General features: G+C 47.6%; 1 protein-coding gene across 9 annotated transcripts in view; it reads left to right on the top strand.

Moving 5' to 3' along the window:
* March10 (membrane associated ring-CH-type finger 10) overlaps positions 1-13965 on the top strand; it is a 94813-nt gene that overhangs the window by 71914 nt on the left and 8934 nt on the right. For all 9 annotated transcript variants that reach the window (XM_021178086.1, XM_021178088.1, XM_021178090.1 and 6 more), the window contains one exon: positions 11445-11558. In XM_021178086.1, coding sequence (XP_021033745.1) covers positions 11445-11558 — 114 coding nt within the window. The remainder of the gene's footprint in view (positions 1-11444; positions 11559-13965) is intronic.

The following is a 13965-nucleotide window of genomic DNA, read 5'->3' as shown; positions in this document are numbered from 1 at the left end:
TTGCCTTGCCTCCCCTCGCCTTGCCTCTGCTCTCTCCTCTTCTCTCTCTCTCTCTCTCTCTCTCTCTCTCTCTCTCTCTCTCTCTCTCTCTTTCTCTCCTCTTGGCCATGGCCCGGTCTCTCTCTCTCTCTTTCCACCTTCTCTCTTTCCCCCTGCCTTTCTACAAGTAAGCTCTAAAACCATAGACTATCTCCTGGACTCAAGGTCCACTGTGCAGACTCTCGCCTGTGTGGGAATCTCTCTCCCTCAGCCCTCTCTCCCTTAACCCTGGGGCACAGGGCTCCCCAGGGCTCCCCAGTCGGGACTGCCCCTTGTCCACCCACACACACACCCACACCCCTGTCAAGTAGGATCAGAGGCTTAGATGCCCACCTGGGGCTGAGCGGAAAGTGTCTGGCAGCCCTCCTGCATCAGCCTGCCCAGATCATAGGAGGTACTCTGGCTAAGTTTGGGCTATCCTCTCTCCCCCTCCTTCCCCAGCCCCCTTTTAGTTCCCACAGAAACCTAGAACTGGGGTATAAGTTTGCAAAGCCCTGCTCACTAAATAGATGCAGGTAACAGATATTTTCTAGTAAGACACACAAACTGAGCCCTGCAACTCTACTGGGGGAACTGTGTGGCATTCCCATTTCCATAGAACAACAATGGTTCTGTAGTGTCTGCTTCTGCCTTGGGGAAACAGCACTGGTCTCGTTTTCATAAGTACTGCAGCACAGGGGGCCTTCTACTCCTTTTCCCAAATGGGCCTGACTTCAGGCTTCTGGTGGCCTCAGATACCATTGTAACTAGAATCCACACCTGGGCCCTTGCTCCCTTTTCTCTGGTGGGAGCAAAGGTAAATCTGGTAGCTGAAGCCATTGCTGTGGATCTGGTACTAAGTTTTTTTATTACAGAACTATGTTAGGTCTGCAAGGGGTGAGGGAGACCGGGAGTCCAACAGTCACTCCTGTTGCAAAGGCCTATGTTAGGGAGGATTCACTTCCGTGTAACAATTTCAATTTTATGAACCATTATGTTTACATACTTAGATAGAAACAAGATCTGCTATTTAGAAGTCATGGAGACTTCACCTGCCTCAAGCTCAAATAATAAATAAATGTCCACAGAGGGAAAAAGATGTTCAGAACTCAGGGTCAAGGTCATTTTCTCCAGAAGATGGCTGACTTCAAATGAGAACCATTGAAGCTTGAAATTCATAACTCGGACACAAGTTCAGTCTCGAAATAGCACCTGTCCAAAGTGCTGGCACAAACAGACTCAGGGGTGTGTGTGTGTGTGTGTTTGCACACACACTCGTGCGCACTGAGAGAAATTCTGATCTGCCTTCTTACATGATTCTTACTCTTGATTCCAGGAGCAGATCTAGGCACTGTAAAGACCTGTGAGATGTGTAAGCAAGGCCTACTGGTCGACCTGGATGACTTCAACATGACCGAATTCTACCACAAGCACCAGCAATCCCGGGTAAGACACATCACTGCCACTTTCTCCCTGAGGTAGCATAGGCAGAGGATCTAGAGAGAGAGCTTAATGGTTGAGAGCACTTACTGCTCTTCAAGAGGATCGGGTTGGGTTCCCAGCACCCATATTGTGGTTCACAACTGTACCCAGTGCAGTCTTTGGCATGTGTGGTTATCAAAGGCACACAAGCACACACACATACACACACACACACACACATGCATACATGCAGGCACACATTTATACATAAAGATAAAATAAAATAAACAAATCTTTAGTAACTAAGTAGGTTAAATGCTTGAGCAGAAAGCAACTTGATCTCTCTGGCCTACGGATTATAAGAAGCCCAAGAGTGATATGGATCTGAATCTATTTGGCTCACTTCTTTGAGAACGTGTGCCACTAAACGAGAACACTGGGGAACTGAGAAGTCTTGCCATCCTGGATCGATATCTACCTGCTATTAGGGAGATGATAAAAACATCAAGAAAGTCTGGGCAGGGCCCATGTCCAAATTTGCTGAAGTTATTTAATAACAACAGAAAATAAACTTAAGGTCTTGGAGGAAATGGTCCCCCAACTTAAATATCAAGTAACCTGGGTAATGAGGAGCAGCGTTACCTAAGGCTAATAAGCATGAAGCTTGCTGACTGTGGGCTTTTTAACACCCAGGGAACTGGGGAATGGGCTAAGTGGAGAAAACTCTCCTGGGGCATTTGGATCACATTGCTGAAAATGTGAAAAAGTTAATTAACCTCGGGTGGGAAGGTGATTTATGCCCAAGGCAAAAGTTAATCACTTAATTCTCAGGCAAACAATCTCTTATTTAGAACTACACTCTCCAATAGAGAAACAACAAGCCACACGTGGCTAATGAGAAGGCGGCTCATTCTAATCAATACATGGTGTATGTAATAAATACACACTAGATCAAGTACTTGATACAAAAAAAGCAAAATATTATATAATTTTATATTAAATCTATACTTCCCACCCTGGATAGCAGTATGTCAACTTGACACAAGCTTCAGTTATCTGAAAGGAGGCAACCTCTGTTGAGTACATGTCTCCATAAAATCCAGCTGTAGGATCTTTCTTAATCAGTGATTATAAATGGGGAGGCCCCAGCCCACTGTGGGTGACATCATCTCTGGGTTGGTGGTCCTGGGTTCTATAAGAAAGGAGGCTGAGCAAGCCACGATGAACAAGTCAGTGAGCAGCACCCTTCCAGAGCCTCTGCATCAGCCAGCTCCTACCTCCAGGTTCCTGCCCCGGGCGAGTTCCTGTTGACTTCCTCCACGATGGACTGTGATCTGGAAATGTAAACCAAATAAACTCTTTCGTCCTCATCTTGCCTTTTGGTCATGGTGTTTCATCGAAGCCATGGAAACTCTGACTACTTCATCCATTTTTCACTATTATAAGGCTAGGCAACTTTATTAAGAAAACAAGTTGAGGGCTACAGGGATAGTGGCTGTCTATGCTGAGTACACAGGAACACATACACAGAGAAAGCTTATTATGTAGATCACATTCTTAGGTTCAAGGGCTCATATCTGGTGATAGTCTGCTTGCTGGCAGATTCCTGAAGCAGAAAACAGTATCACAGGAAAAGGGACAGATAGTGTGCATGTGTGTGCACATGTGTGCATCTGTGTTCTGATCTTGCTCCTTATAAGTCCATCCAGGACTTATAAAACTTTTAAGTCCATCCAGGACACAGTCACAAGTCTTTGTCTAGATGTCCTTATCTAAGCCTCTCCCCTCCCAGACGCCCTTTAAACAATAGGGTTAGATTAGCTTCCCAGCTTCTTGTGGATTTTCAAGTTACTAGCGTTTCACTTAGCATAAGAAACAATTTTAAGATGGAAATATGACTCCGTGGTTAAGAGCACTGGCTGCTCTGGAATAGAACGCAGGTTGGATTCCCAGCACCCACACGGCAGCTCACCACCCTCTGTAATTCTAGTCCTAGGAGATCTGATGCCCTCTTCTGGCCTCTACAGATAGCAGGCATGCATACAAGCGAACACTCATGCATATAAAATTTTTTAAAATTCAGAAAGAAACATTTCCATACACACATGACTATACTTTGGTCATATTCACACATGCCCTTGTAGGAATCCCAGAAGTCTTTGTGCTTGTGATGAGCACCAGAGGAACCTGCAGTGTTAGCACACAGGGTTGTTCCCTCAAGGGAAGAAGTGCAGTTCCCATCATAAACGCAGGAGGCTGGAGCAGATGTGTTTTCTAGCCTGGTGTGACCCTTGCTTTTCTCAACCTATAAATCCTATCCTTATGGACTTCACAAAGCATTTCAGTGGATTCAAGGCTGACCTGTACTTAGCTTATTCTGTCCCTCGGGGAGAGATGCATATGCTTTATTGTGCACGCAGAATTGAGTTAATTATCAGCAGAAAAGTTTCCACCAAATTGTGCTGTGCTTAAATATGCCTAAAATAAACCACTTGGGTCAGACTCCGGAAGTTTGAAGCAGCACTGGCTACTGAGCTGTGTTGAGCTGAACGGCCTTCTTGCCTCCTGGGGCTGGTCACTCTGCTGGCCTCCCGGGGCTGGTCACTCTGCTGGCCGTGAAGGTAGCAGAGAGCCCTGTGTACCCTGACCTGTCATTTACTTCCCCATCCTGCCCTCTCCCCTGTAACTTCAATTTTTTTCAAACCTTATTTTTAATGATGGTTCTTACACACTTTAACCTCCCTTGTAGCCCACCACCCACCAGAGGTAGTGGAAAAAGAAAGGATACGGGGAAAGTGGACCTGTTTAGAAAGTTCCTTGGAGCAACTCCTGTCTGTGTGCTCTAGAAGTCGGCAGTTCAGTTCACAAGTTAGCAGGCAGCGGCAGCTCAATTCACTGGCAAACTTTTCATGGATACACCCGCAGTCCAGTTTAGTAGAGTCAGGTGAGCAACAGAGGTGACACAACCTAGCAGAGACAGCCAGGTCCCAGCCTCTGCTTGAGTCAGCAGGTGGGACCCAGAGAGACAACAGAAGTTCTCAGCTGTGCCTCTCTCAGGGAAGCGAAGATCAGCAAAGAGTCAAGACTCACAAGCATTGGACAGCTAGCTATGCCAGCAAACCAAACTGTCTTTATCACTCTGTGGAGTCCTATTTATACCCCGTCCAAACATCATGTGTCCTCCACGTGCCTTGCCTCTGCACGTGCATCCAATCAACCTGAATCCTCAGAAGTGGCTAGAAACTGTAGCATATCATCAGGGTTTTTTGTTTTTTTTTGTTTTTTTTTTTTTTTTTTTTTTTTTTTTTTTTTTGGTGCGTTTCTCTCTGTGGAGTCCCCACAAATGCAGCTCGACTATGCAGTGTAAGGTGGACCAATACGTGCGTGTTCTTAGCAAAGAATCCTTCATTATGTGTCCTTTCACATGCTTGCCTTAGCAGAACACCCTCTCTCCCTTGTCTGCTTCAGTGAAACGTCTCTTCATGAGTCTGCCTTAGCCTTTCACACCTGTGTCCACGTTAATGCAATGTTCCTTCACGTGTTTGCTCCAGCAAACCACCATCCAACCGACTTTGCGAAGAACTCTTTAAATTTCCACTTCATTCCCCAGATAAGGTTTCCACTCCGTCCTTCACAGCCGGAATGTTACCCAAAGCTCTGTTTTGGCTCCTGGCTCTGGAGCCTAAGGTCTAAGGTCGAGCCCCATTACTCTGGGCCTCTGGTGAGAGCAGCACGCTGTGCAGAAGTGTTGTGGAGCAGACTGCTCACCTTCGCAGCTCAGAGGCAGAGGGAGAAAGAAGGAACTCAGCGTCTCCTTCAAGAGCGCAGATAGCTAAGGACCTCCCCTGGGTCTCCTCCCTAAAGGCTTCACCACCTCCTAACAGGGGACCAAGCCTCTGACATGGACATCACAGCAAGGGGTGGTTGGTTTCACAGAAGAGCCTTGGGCTAACTCTGCTCTTTCAGAGGACCCGGGTCAGGTTCCCAGTAACCACGTGGTGGCTCCTAACGGTCCGGCTCCAGGAGATCATTTTCACTCTTCAGACCACCACGGGCACTTCATGTATGTAACGCACATACACACGCACAGGCAAAACACTCACACACACACACACACACACGAATCAATATAAAATTCTTTAAATGCAAAGATAAGACTTATGCCTCAAGAACCATGTAAGAATGGAATGAAGTACTTTAAAAGCCTGCCAGCCTAGGAGTCTATACCCAGGGGTGTTTTCCTCAAAATTGGAAGCAAAATGGAGAGTTTGTGAAAGAATGAATTCCAAAAAGATAAAATAAAATTCATACTCTGGGACCAGTGAGATGTCTCACTAAGTAAAGGTGCTTGCAGCACAAGGCTGACAACCTGAGTTCAATCCCCAGGACCCACTCGGTGGAAGGAGAGAACTGACTTCCAAAGGCTGTCTCTGCCTCCCTCCTGTGCCCTGTGGCACACACTCCCATACACACTCCAGTGAGTGAGGGAGTAAATAAATAAAACAAATAAATAAATGTCGCATTGATAATTTTGAAGTATAACCCCCCCCCAGGCAGCTTAACACTTTCTGCACAAACACTGGACTTGCACGTGTGCATGTATGCTTCATTCCTCGAGGCCTCCAAGTACAGCAGGCTAACCATCTAGGCTTGTCTAAGAACACTCTGATGGCCGGTCACACAATTAAATCACCTAGCAACACAGTTCCCGGAATGTGTCTCTGGCCTAAGCAACACATAGCTATAATTATACATTGAAACGATGCTTTAGATATACTGGGTTAATAAAATACCTTGTTCATATTAATCTCACTGGTTTTTAAAACTCTCACGTGGCTGCTGTAATTTTTCAAATTGCATATGCAGTTTGCATTTGTGCCTCAATTTGTTTTGTAATACATAGTTCTGATCTGAGGCAGTAATATTTATTATAAAATAAGCAGTTAATAAATATTTGCCACATAAATTTCGCCCAGCATTACCATTATAACTTAAAGCTACCTTTCCTTAAAATATCCCTCCCACCAGGGCTGGAGAGATGGCTCAGCATTTAAGAGCACTGACTGCTCTTCCAGAGGTCCTGAGTTCAATTCCCAGCAACCACATGGTGGCTCACAACCATCTGTAATGGGATCTGATGCCCTCTTCTGGTGTGTCTGATGACAGCTACAGTGTACACATATAAATGAAATAGTCTATTAAAAATACATGCACATGCACACACACACATATGCATACACCCCAAAATTATAACCATGATTGTGAAGCACATAATTTTGAAACTATAATATCATTGTTAAACCAAAAGTCTCCCTTAGAGGGGACTTAATTTGACTCATATGTATTTAGCCAGTATCCAGGTTTTTTTCTGCAAACATTCTGACAGCTACATAGTAGATTTGAGACCAGCATGAGCTACACAGCCTCTGTCTCACATAAACAACAGCAACAACAAAACCATGCAAAAATCCTCCATGGCTTGACACCCTAGATGACAGTTTGTAACCTTTTAGTAGCAAATCTCTCTCCCTGTCCAAATGCTGATGCCCAGGTGTAACTCCAGAAGCTCCGCTGGCCTGGGATGGAGACAGGTGTCATTTGTTTTCAATTGTGGGAAAATATCCATGCTATAAAAGGTTAGCTTTCAAAGCTTTTATTGAGCACCTACTGATGTGTTAGAATGGCAGGTCATGTCTCAACAGCACACTAGGCCAAGACAGTTCCATGTGGAAGAGCTTTTATTGGGAGGGAGAGACAAAGTGCAGGCATGGAAAATGAGGTAACGCAGGTAAAGGTGGGAGGTGAGCCAAGTGGATTCTAGGAATATGTGCCTGTTGCCTTGGCAACAGGTCTACAGGTCAAGCTGTCACCTATGTGATGTCATAGGTTTGGGAGGTCCTGATGCCGACACCTGCTGTGTGTCCCACATAGTGCTGTGGTAAGCTAGAGTACCCAGGACCAACAAGACTGCCTTCTAAAGAAGAATACAAATAAGCGGAATTGCATGTGTGTGTGTGTGTGTGTGTGTGTGTGTGTGTGTGTGTGTGTGTGTGCAGTGTCAGAGAAAGGGCTGTGGAAAAGCCAAAGTTTTATACTTGGTTCACCTGTGCATATGTTTACTGAGTACACACTGTGCCCCAGGCACTGGGCCAGACCCCAGGAGTCCAGGTGCAAAAGGGTTGTCCACAGACCTCAGGCACAGTGTTCCCAAAACCCCACTTTTAGTCCTGGCCTCCTGCAGGATATATTTGTTTTGCAAAATATCAAGGCCACCTGTGTTAGCTCAATTTACATAACGCCTGCAGGAAGCAGGCAGAACAGAGGTGACCTGTCCCCTTTTATGAACTGGAGTCACCCTCACACTGCACAGTTAAAATGGTTTTCCTAAAAGTCACGGCCCTGGGCCACCCATCTCACCCGAGAGCACTTTAGGAACCACACCCATTGTCTCCCAGAGATGCAGCCCTGCCACGTTTGCTCTGGCACTTGAGGGTCTTAGTGGCCTCTGGCCGTCACTTCTCTGAAGTGCAGGCCTGACTTTGCCTCATCTCAGCCAAGGACAGATGTCCTTAGACATATGCAAGCCCCTAATCACCTTTAGATCCTGGGGTTTCTCTGGAACACACTTAAGGCTTCATAAAACACGCAGCCAGGCTGTCAGCTTCGGCCCTGTGTGATCTGGATGCTGACACGTTCCATCTGAGCCACATCTCTTGACCACAATGACTGTTAAAGGACAGGCAGGCTGCATGGCTCTTCTAATAAAGGTGATCGTATCTCCAGCCCGGCTGCCTCAGTTCCACCCCAGGAAGGAGGAAACTGACTGCACAGAGGTTTCCTCTGACCTCTACTTGCCTTCCATGACATGCACACATGTGTACACACACACACACACACACACACATACACCTGTATACACACATGTACAGTAATTAGTTTTAAAGAAACCAAGAGACAGCAGGAACTGGGGGGAAAGGTAATGGATACTAGACAGAGAGGCTCTCAGAGGTCCTGTCCACAGTGCCCATGCCATCTCACCCTAACGGCCCCACCCTGTTCTGCAGGCCGGTGACAAAAGGAACTCCACATGAGAGGCAGAGTGACCCAGATTGGGTCAGGGGTGGCACCAGTGAATAACTCTCCAAAACGCACTTCCCAGGAACCCTGGGATTGATCTGCTGCAGTGGACGCATGCTAACACGCCTCTCTCTCTCTCTGACCAGCAGAGCCCGAGTCAGCAGTGCGTTATGCAGAGGATATTTATGGCTTGAGTGACAGGTTCCCTCCCACAGAACAGAGAAGAGGCCAATCTACTAGAAGTGACTTTTCAAATTATCTGCAGAAAACATTAGCGGGTGTTTTCCCATCTACATGCCTCCAGGCCTCATTGAGCCATAAAAAGTAAATGACTTTCCTGAATTCTTTGACAAACCCAACCAGTCCAAGCCATTTTGTAGCTGGTTGCTTTGCCATCTCCTGTCACAGAGGCTGCTCCAAAAGCCCTACACCTGACCCCTCTCTCTAGCAGAGAATTGGGTAAGATTTGGCACATTAGAAAGGCTTCCTGGAGGAGGTGGCTTTGGAAGGTGGATAGGGATAAAATGGAAAATACTAATAAAAAAGCAAGATGCCTGTTTGGGGTAGAAGTCAGAAGAGCACACGTTCTTTTGTGTATGTACACATAGATGCACACACTCATGGACACGTTTGCACACACACACACAATCAAAAGCTAAAAATAGAAGTCTAAATCTACTAGACAGTGAGTTTCAGTCCGGAAAGACAGACAGTACAGAGGCTTTGCACAGTGACCTTGAGGCCGCTTGTCACACCAAGAACCGGAGATAGCCAAACACACAAGGAAGGGCACATCGATCCTTGCTCTGCTTCTGAGTCTTTCCTGGCAGCCACTTGGTCCTAGGAGACTTGGATTCTGCTCCAGCTTCCTGAGCTGCCCTTGATCAACCTGGAACAGCAAAGCAGCTCTGCAGCTTCAGGAAGAAGATAAACTGCCTGAAGAGGCCGCCCTGTGGAGTCTATGCTTTGCTAACTTGGGCGCTATCAATGGTTCTGACCCTTCCCAAGGACGTGTAAAAGGTCGTGACCCCAGCAGAGGATTTTTGTCCCCTGTGGCTGAGCGGCTCCCCAAGCACAGGCAGACCTATCCTGGACCACCACAACCCATGGGATTTGGTGGGAGAACGGATGGGGATCATAGGGTGTCCCACCCCCCACCTCCCCTTGCAGAGGGGAGTCCTTACTAGTGCTCCTGGGAGGGATGAGTTGGGAAGGGCCCTGGAGCACAACCGAGGAACTACAGAGCCACGGGCCGGATGTCCAGCCCTCGAACCGCAGCTTCTGCTTCAAGCGCCAGGAAGAAGAAAACACAACCGGCTTGCCAACAAATGGCAGAAGCATTTGCAAGTACAAGATGCAGAGTACACAACAAGTATTTAAGAACCAGAGAGTAAATGCCTAGGACAAATGAGGCTCTCGAAGGAAGGCTCCCACAGGAAGTGACGCCGCTGAGAACTCTAACAAAGTTATAGACAATGCCAGGCCGAGAGACAAGCAATATACAGAATATATATGCATGAAAACAACAGACCAAAGAGAGGCCGAGCAAAGGCCCCGGGGTTCCCAGAGCCAGCTAGGACCCTAGTGAGGGACCCTCTCTAGGAAGGCAAACAGGACTAGACAGGCAGCCAGGAGGGGCCGTTAGGTGAGGTGAGGTCGTCGATAAGTCCATGAAGAACTATACCAAACTAAGGTCCGGAGCCTGTTCTCTCAGCAAAGGAAGGTCTGGGAAAATGAAGCACACTCAATGTGGCAGGGTTGTAAAGTGTGTCTTCTGAGAGTTTTCCTGACCAAGACACCAGCAGTTACACACACACACACACACTGCACACAGAGACAGAGAGACAGAGACACACAGAGAGAAAGACAGGAGAGAGAGGAGAAAATATAATGTCCAAACTGTTTCTGCCTAATCTGATTCCCTACCTCACCATCTTCCCAGCCTGTGCATATAAGGTTTGTGAAAATACTGGTAAGGCTTGGGGAAGGACTCACCAGGCCCCACCCCTAGCAGGAGTTACTGGAAGATGAGCGCTGATCCAGGAGTGTGGTCCTTGGGAGGAGTCCTGTGCCTGTGCTCCAGCACACATCCAAGCACAGCTAATTGGGCTCTGGGTTATAAAAGATAAGAAATAAGGAAGGAACATAAAGTTGGGAAGCAGGTGTGGGGAAAGGTCTGAGAGGATTAGTAGGAGGCTGGGGGTGGATATGAGCAAAATATATTGTATGCATGTATAAAATACTCAAGGAAGAAACCTTTTTTTAAAAAATGCAAAACGAACACCTGTCAGCATATGCTAGCCACATCAGCCAGGAGAGAATTTTGCATCTCTCTCTCTCTCTCTCTCTCTCTCTCTCTCTCTCTCTCTCTCTCTTTCTCACACACACACACACACAGAAACACACACACACACAGAAACACACACACACACTCATACACGCACATGCATACACACACCCTTCTGTCATTAACACATTCCTGCCACCTGCCATCAAAAACATCTCCCACCAAGGTTGCACTCAACCAACCTCTCAGATTGACCTCTGCTGTAGCTGTTTGTGACCAGGGCCCATTCTGTGACCGGGAAATCAGGTCCCAGCAGCAAACCCTGAGGATTTCTGCCCTGTGCAACCCATAGCACAGGGTTTAGTGACGTCTCTCAAAGGTCTGTGGGATAGGAATCAGCCTGGCAAATGGAACCTTTGGAGCCTCCTCCCCTGGGTGGCAGAGAACTGCAGGAGGGGCTGTGCTCTACCACCCTGGGCCTCCTTCAGTTCGGTCCCGTGGTTCCCGGAGGTAGACCTTCCTTTGGACTTGAGCTCTCCCCCGCCCTTCTTGCTTCCTCCACACTTATTACCTTCCACCCCCATGGCTGAGCACATGACTATTCTGGAGATGACTTCTGGACTTTCTTTTCCACGTGCAGGCGCAGAGTGAGCTGATGAACTCGGGCTTGTACCTGGTGCTGCTGCTGCACCTATATGAGCAGAGGTTCGCGGAGCTCATGACACTCAACTACAGGCGGGCTTCCAGAGAGAGGGTAAGTCCCGGCTCCGGGAGGAGCATGCTGCACAGGCAAGGACACCACGTGATGCTGTTTCCTAGACATGCATCTCTTGAAGTCCTTATGGCCACTGGATGAGGACTGGGACTGTCACTCTGTTAGGTCTAAGATTTAGTAGCCACTAAGTGTATGTGCTGTGACCTCTGACTGAAGGCAGTTATAATCACATGACTCCTGAGTGTCAAATGCAAATAGCGAGTAAGTGGTCGTCAGTGGTCATGTCAGGGAAGGAGTCTCTAGGGCAACACCGCCCCAATAGAGGTGTGCAAGAACGCTGTTGTTAAGTGTATGCTCTGTGAAGGTGTGGGTGCTCAAGCACACAGAAGCTGTGCAGCTGTGCAGCTGTGCAGAAGCAGGGCATTGCACACTGTAGAGCTTGTGAGGGGTCACACTCTGAGATATCAGCTCTGCCAATGTGTTTTGGACAGTAGGGTATAGTGTGTGTGTGCGTGTGTCTGTGTGTCCCTGTGGGTCTGTGTGTCCCTGTGTGTGTGTCCATCCCTGAAGCCTGAAGGCAGGCTGAGAAGTAAAGGCATTGATGGTGGCCCCTGTATGACAAGTGACCATGTATGCACTGGAATGGCTATCCTTTAACAAGAGAGTGGAGCCAGAAAGAATCGCACAGGATAAAGGGGATAGTTGGACTTAAGCAAGTGAAGTCTCAGCACCTCGGCCCTTGGGGACTTCTTATTTCATCAAATGGCCGCCTATGGCCACAAGAGGCAAGAACTCTGTGAGGAAAGGGAAGGAGTCCAATCATGCCAGCGGCTGACTACACTGCCAGTGTTGGGACTCCCAGGATGCCCCACGAGGCTTTGCTCCTGATATCTGCTCATGCTGGGGTATGGCAGGAGGAGGAGCCAGTATGGCAGTGGTCAAGCCTCTGGTGGTGCTGGACGCAATCTCTGTCACCTGCACCCCAGCCCTGAACCCCTCTTTCTCTTCACTTTGTTCTTTATCCTTCTCTTCCTCCCTTCTCTGTTTTCCTCCTCAATTGGACTGCGGACATTTCCCAACACCATCACCGCCCATAGGCTGGAGCCCGTAGGCAGCCATGCTTGACCCTCTTTATACAAGCGCAGTTCCGTGGACCACTGTGAGCTGCATGGAGCCATTCTATTAAAAGCACTGGATTCAGGGCCCTAAATCCCCATGCTGGGGAGCCAGAGGTAGATGGAACTCTGAGTTCAAGGCCAGCCTGGTTTACATGGTGAAGCCTTATTTCAAAAGCAAAACAACGAAATTTCACCCTGGATGCAACTCAGTTGATAAAGTGCTTGTCCAGTATGCATGAAACTATGGGTTTGATCCCCAGAACCACCCAAGCCAGAACCGGCAACGTATTCCAGCATTCAGGAGACTGAGGCAGGGGGATCAGAAGCTCAAGGCCATCCTCGGGTTACATAGCAATTTCAAGGCTGGCCTAGGATGTGAGACTCTAAAAGAGAAAATGTTGAATTTAGCAGCTTCCATTGGTCACAGGAATTGTAGGCCCATTTCGACTTTTTCCTGGGTTAAATTTTTTCCTCAGACCCTGAGTGTCCAATTAAAAACAAAACAAAACAAAACAAACAAACAAAGAAAAAAAAACAGGCTGGATTTCTGCCAACCTGTCTTTGGAGGAATCTCATCCTCCCTGTGACCCAGGCCTGCCCTTCCGTGGCCTCCCATGGTTTTAATGGTGACATAAATTCTTCATAGAAATATTTTTTGAAAAAAAGGAAAAGGAAAAGGACCAGAAGCAGGAAATGATCCTTTGTTAACATTTCTGTGACTTCATTTTCATAATCCCATATCTTTTAAAGAACTTTTTATTACACATTGAACTTCAAAGCATCTGGGTTGATGTGGGTCACAGATGGCCAGCAAACAGAAGCAACATCAACCAGTGAGGCAGGCCACAAAACAAACATGCACAGACCCTACAGGACAGTCTCATGGGTGGAAACAAAGGCCCTATAGCATCGCATCGCAGGAAACTTCTGGCAAATCGCTCTGGATGAGGAATAAAGCCGTGTCAGAGGCAAGCTGGGAACCAGAGCGGAAGGGACCAGTTTCTCACACTTAAACCAGCTCACATTTAACTTGGGAAACCTTGAAACACATCTCACCCACTCCAAGCATGAAGCAGTAACTGGTTATAAATAGCCAGTGAAGAGGCTTCCACGGGGGCTGGAGAGACAGCTCAGCGGTTAAGAGTCGCGTTGCTCCTGCAGGAGACCCACATTAGCATTAGGGAGCTCACAACAGCCTAACTCCAGCGCTAGGAGACCAACACCCTCTTCTGGCCTTCCTAGTCACTACACTCACACACACACACACACACACACACACACACACAGAGAGAGAGAGAGAGAGAGAGAGAGAGAGAGAGAACACATGT

This window comes from Mus caroli, chromosome 11 (genome assembly GCF_900094665.2).
Source record: "Mus caroli chromosome 11, CAROLI_EIJ_v1.1, whole genome shotgun sequence".
NCBI classification, from domain to species: Eukaryota; Metazoa; Chordata; class Mammalia; order Rodentia; family Muridae; genus Mus; species Mus caroli.
The sequence above is the reverse complement of the archived record's forward strand: the minus strand, read 5'-3'. Positions and strand labels throughout refer to the sequence as shown.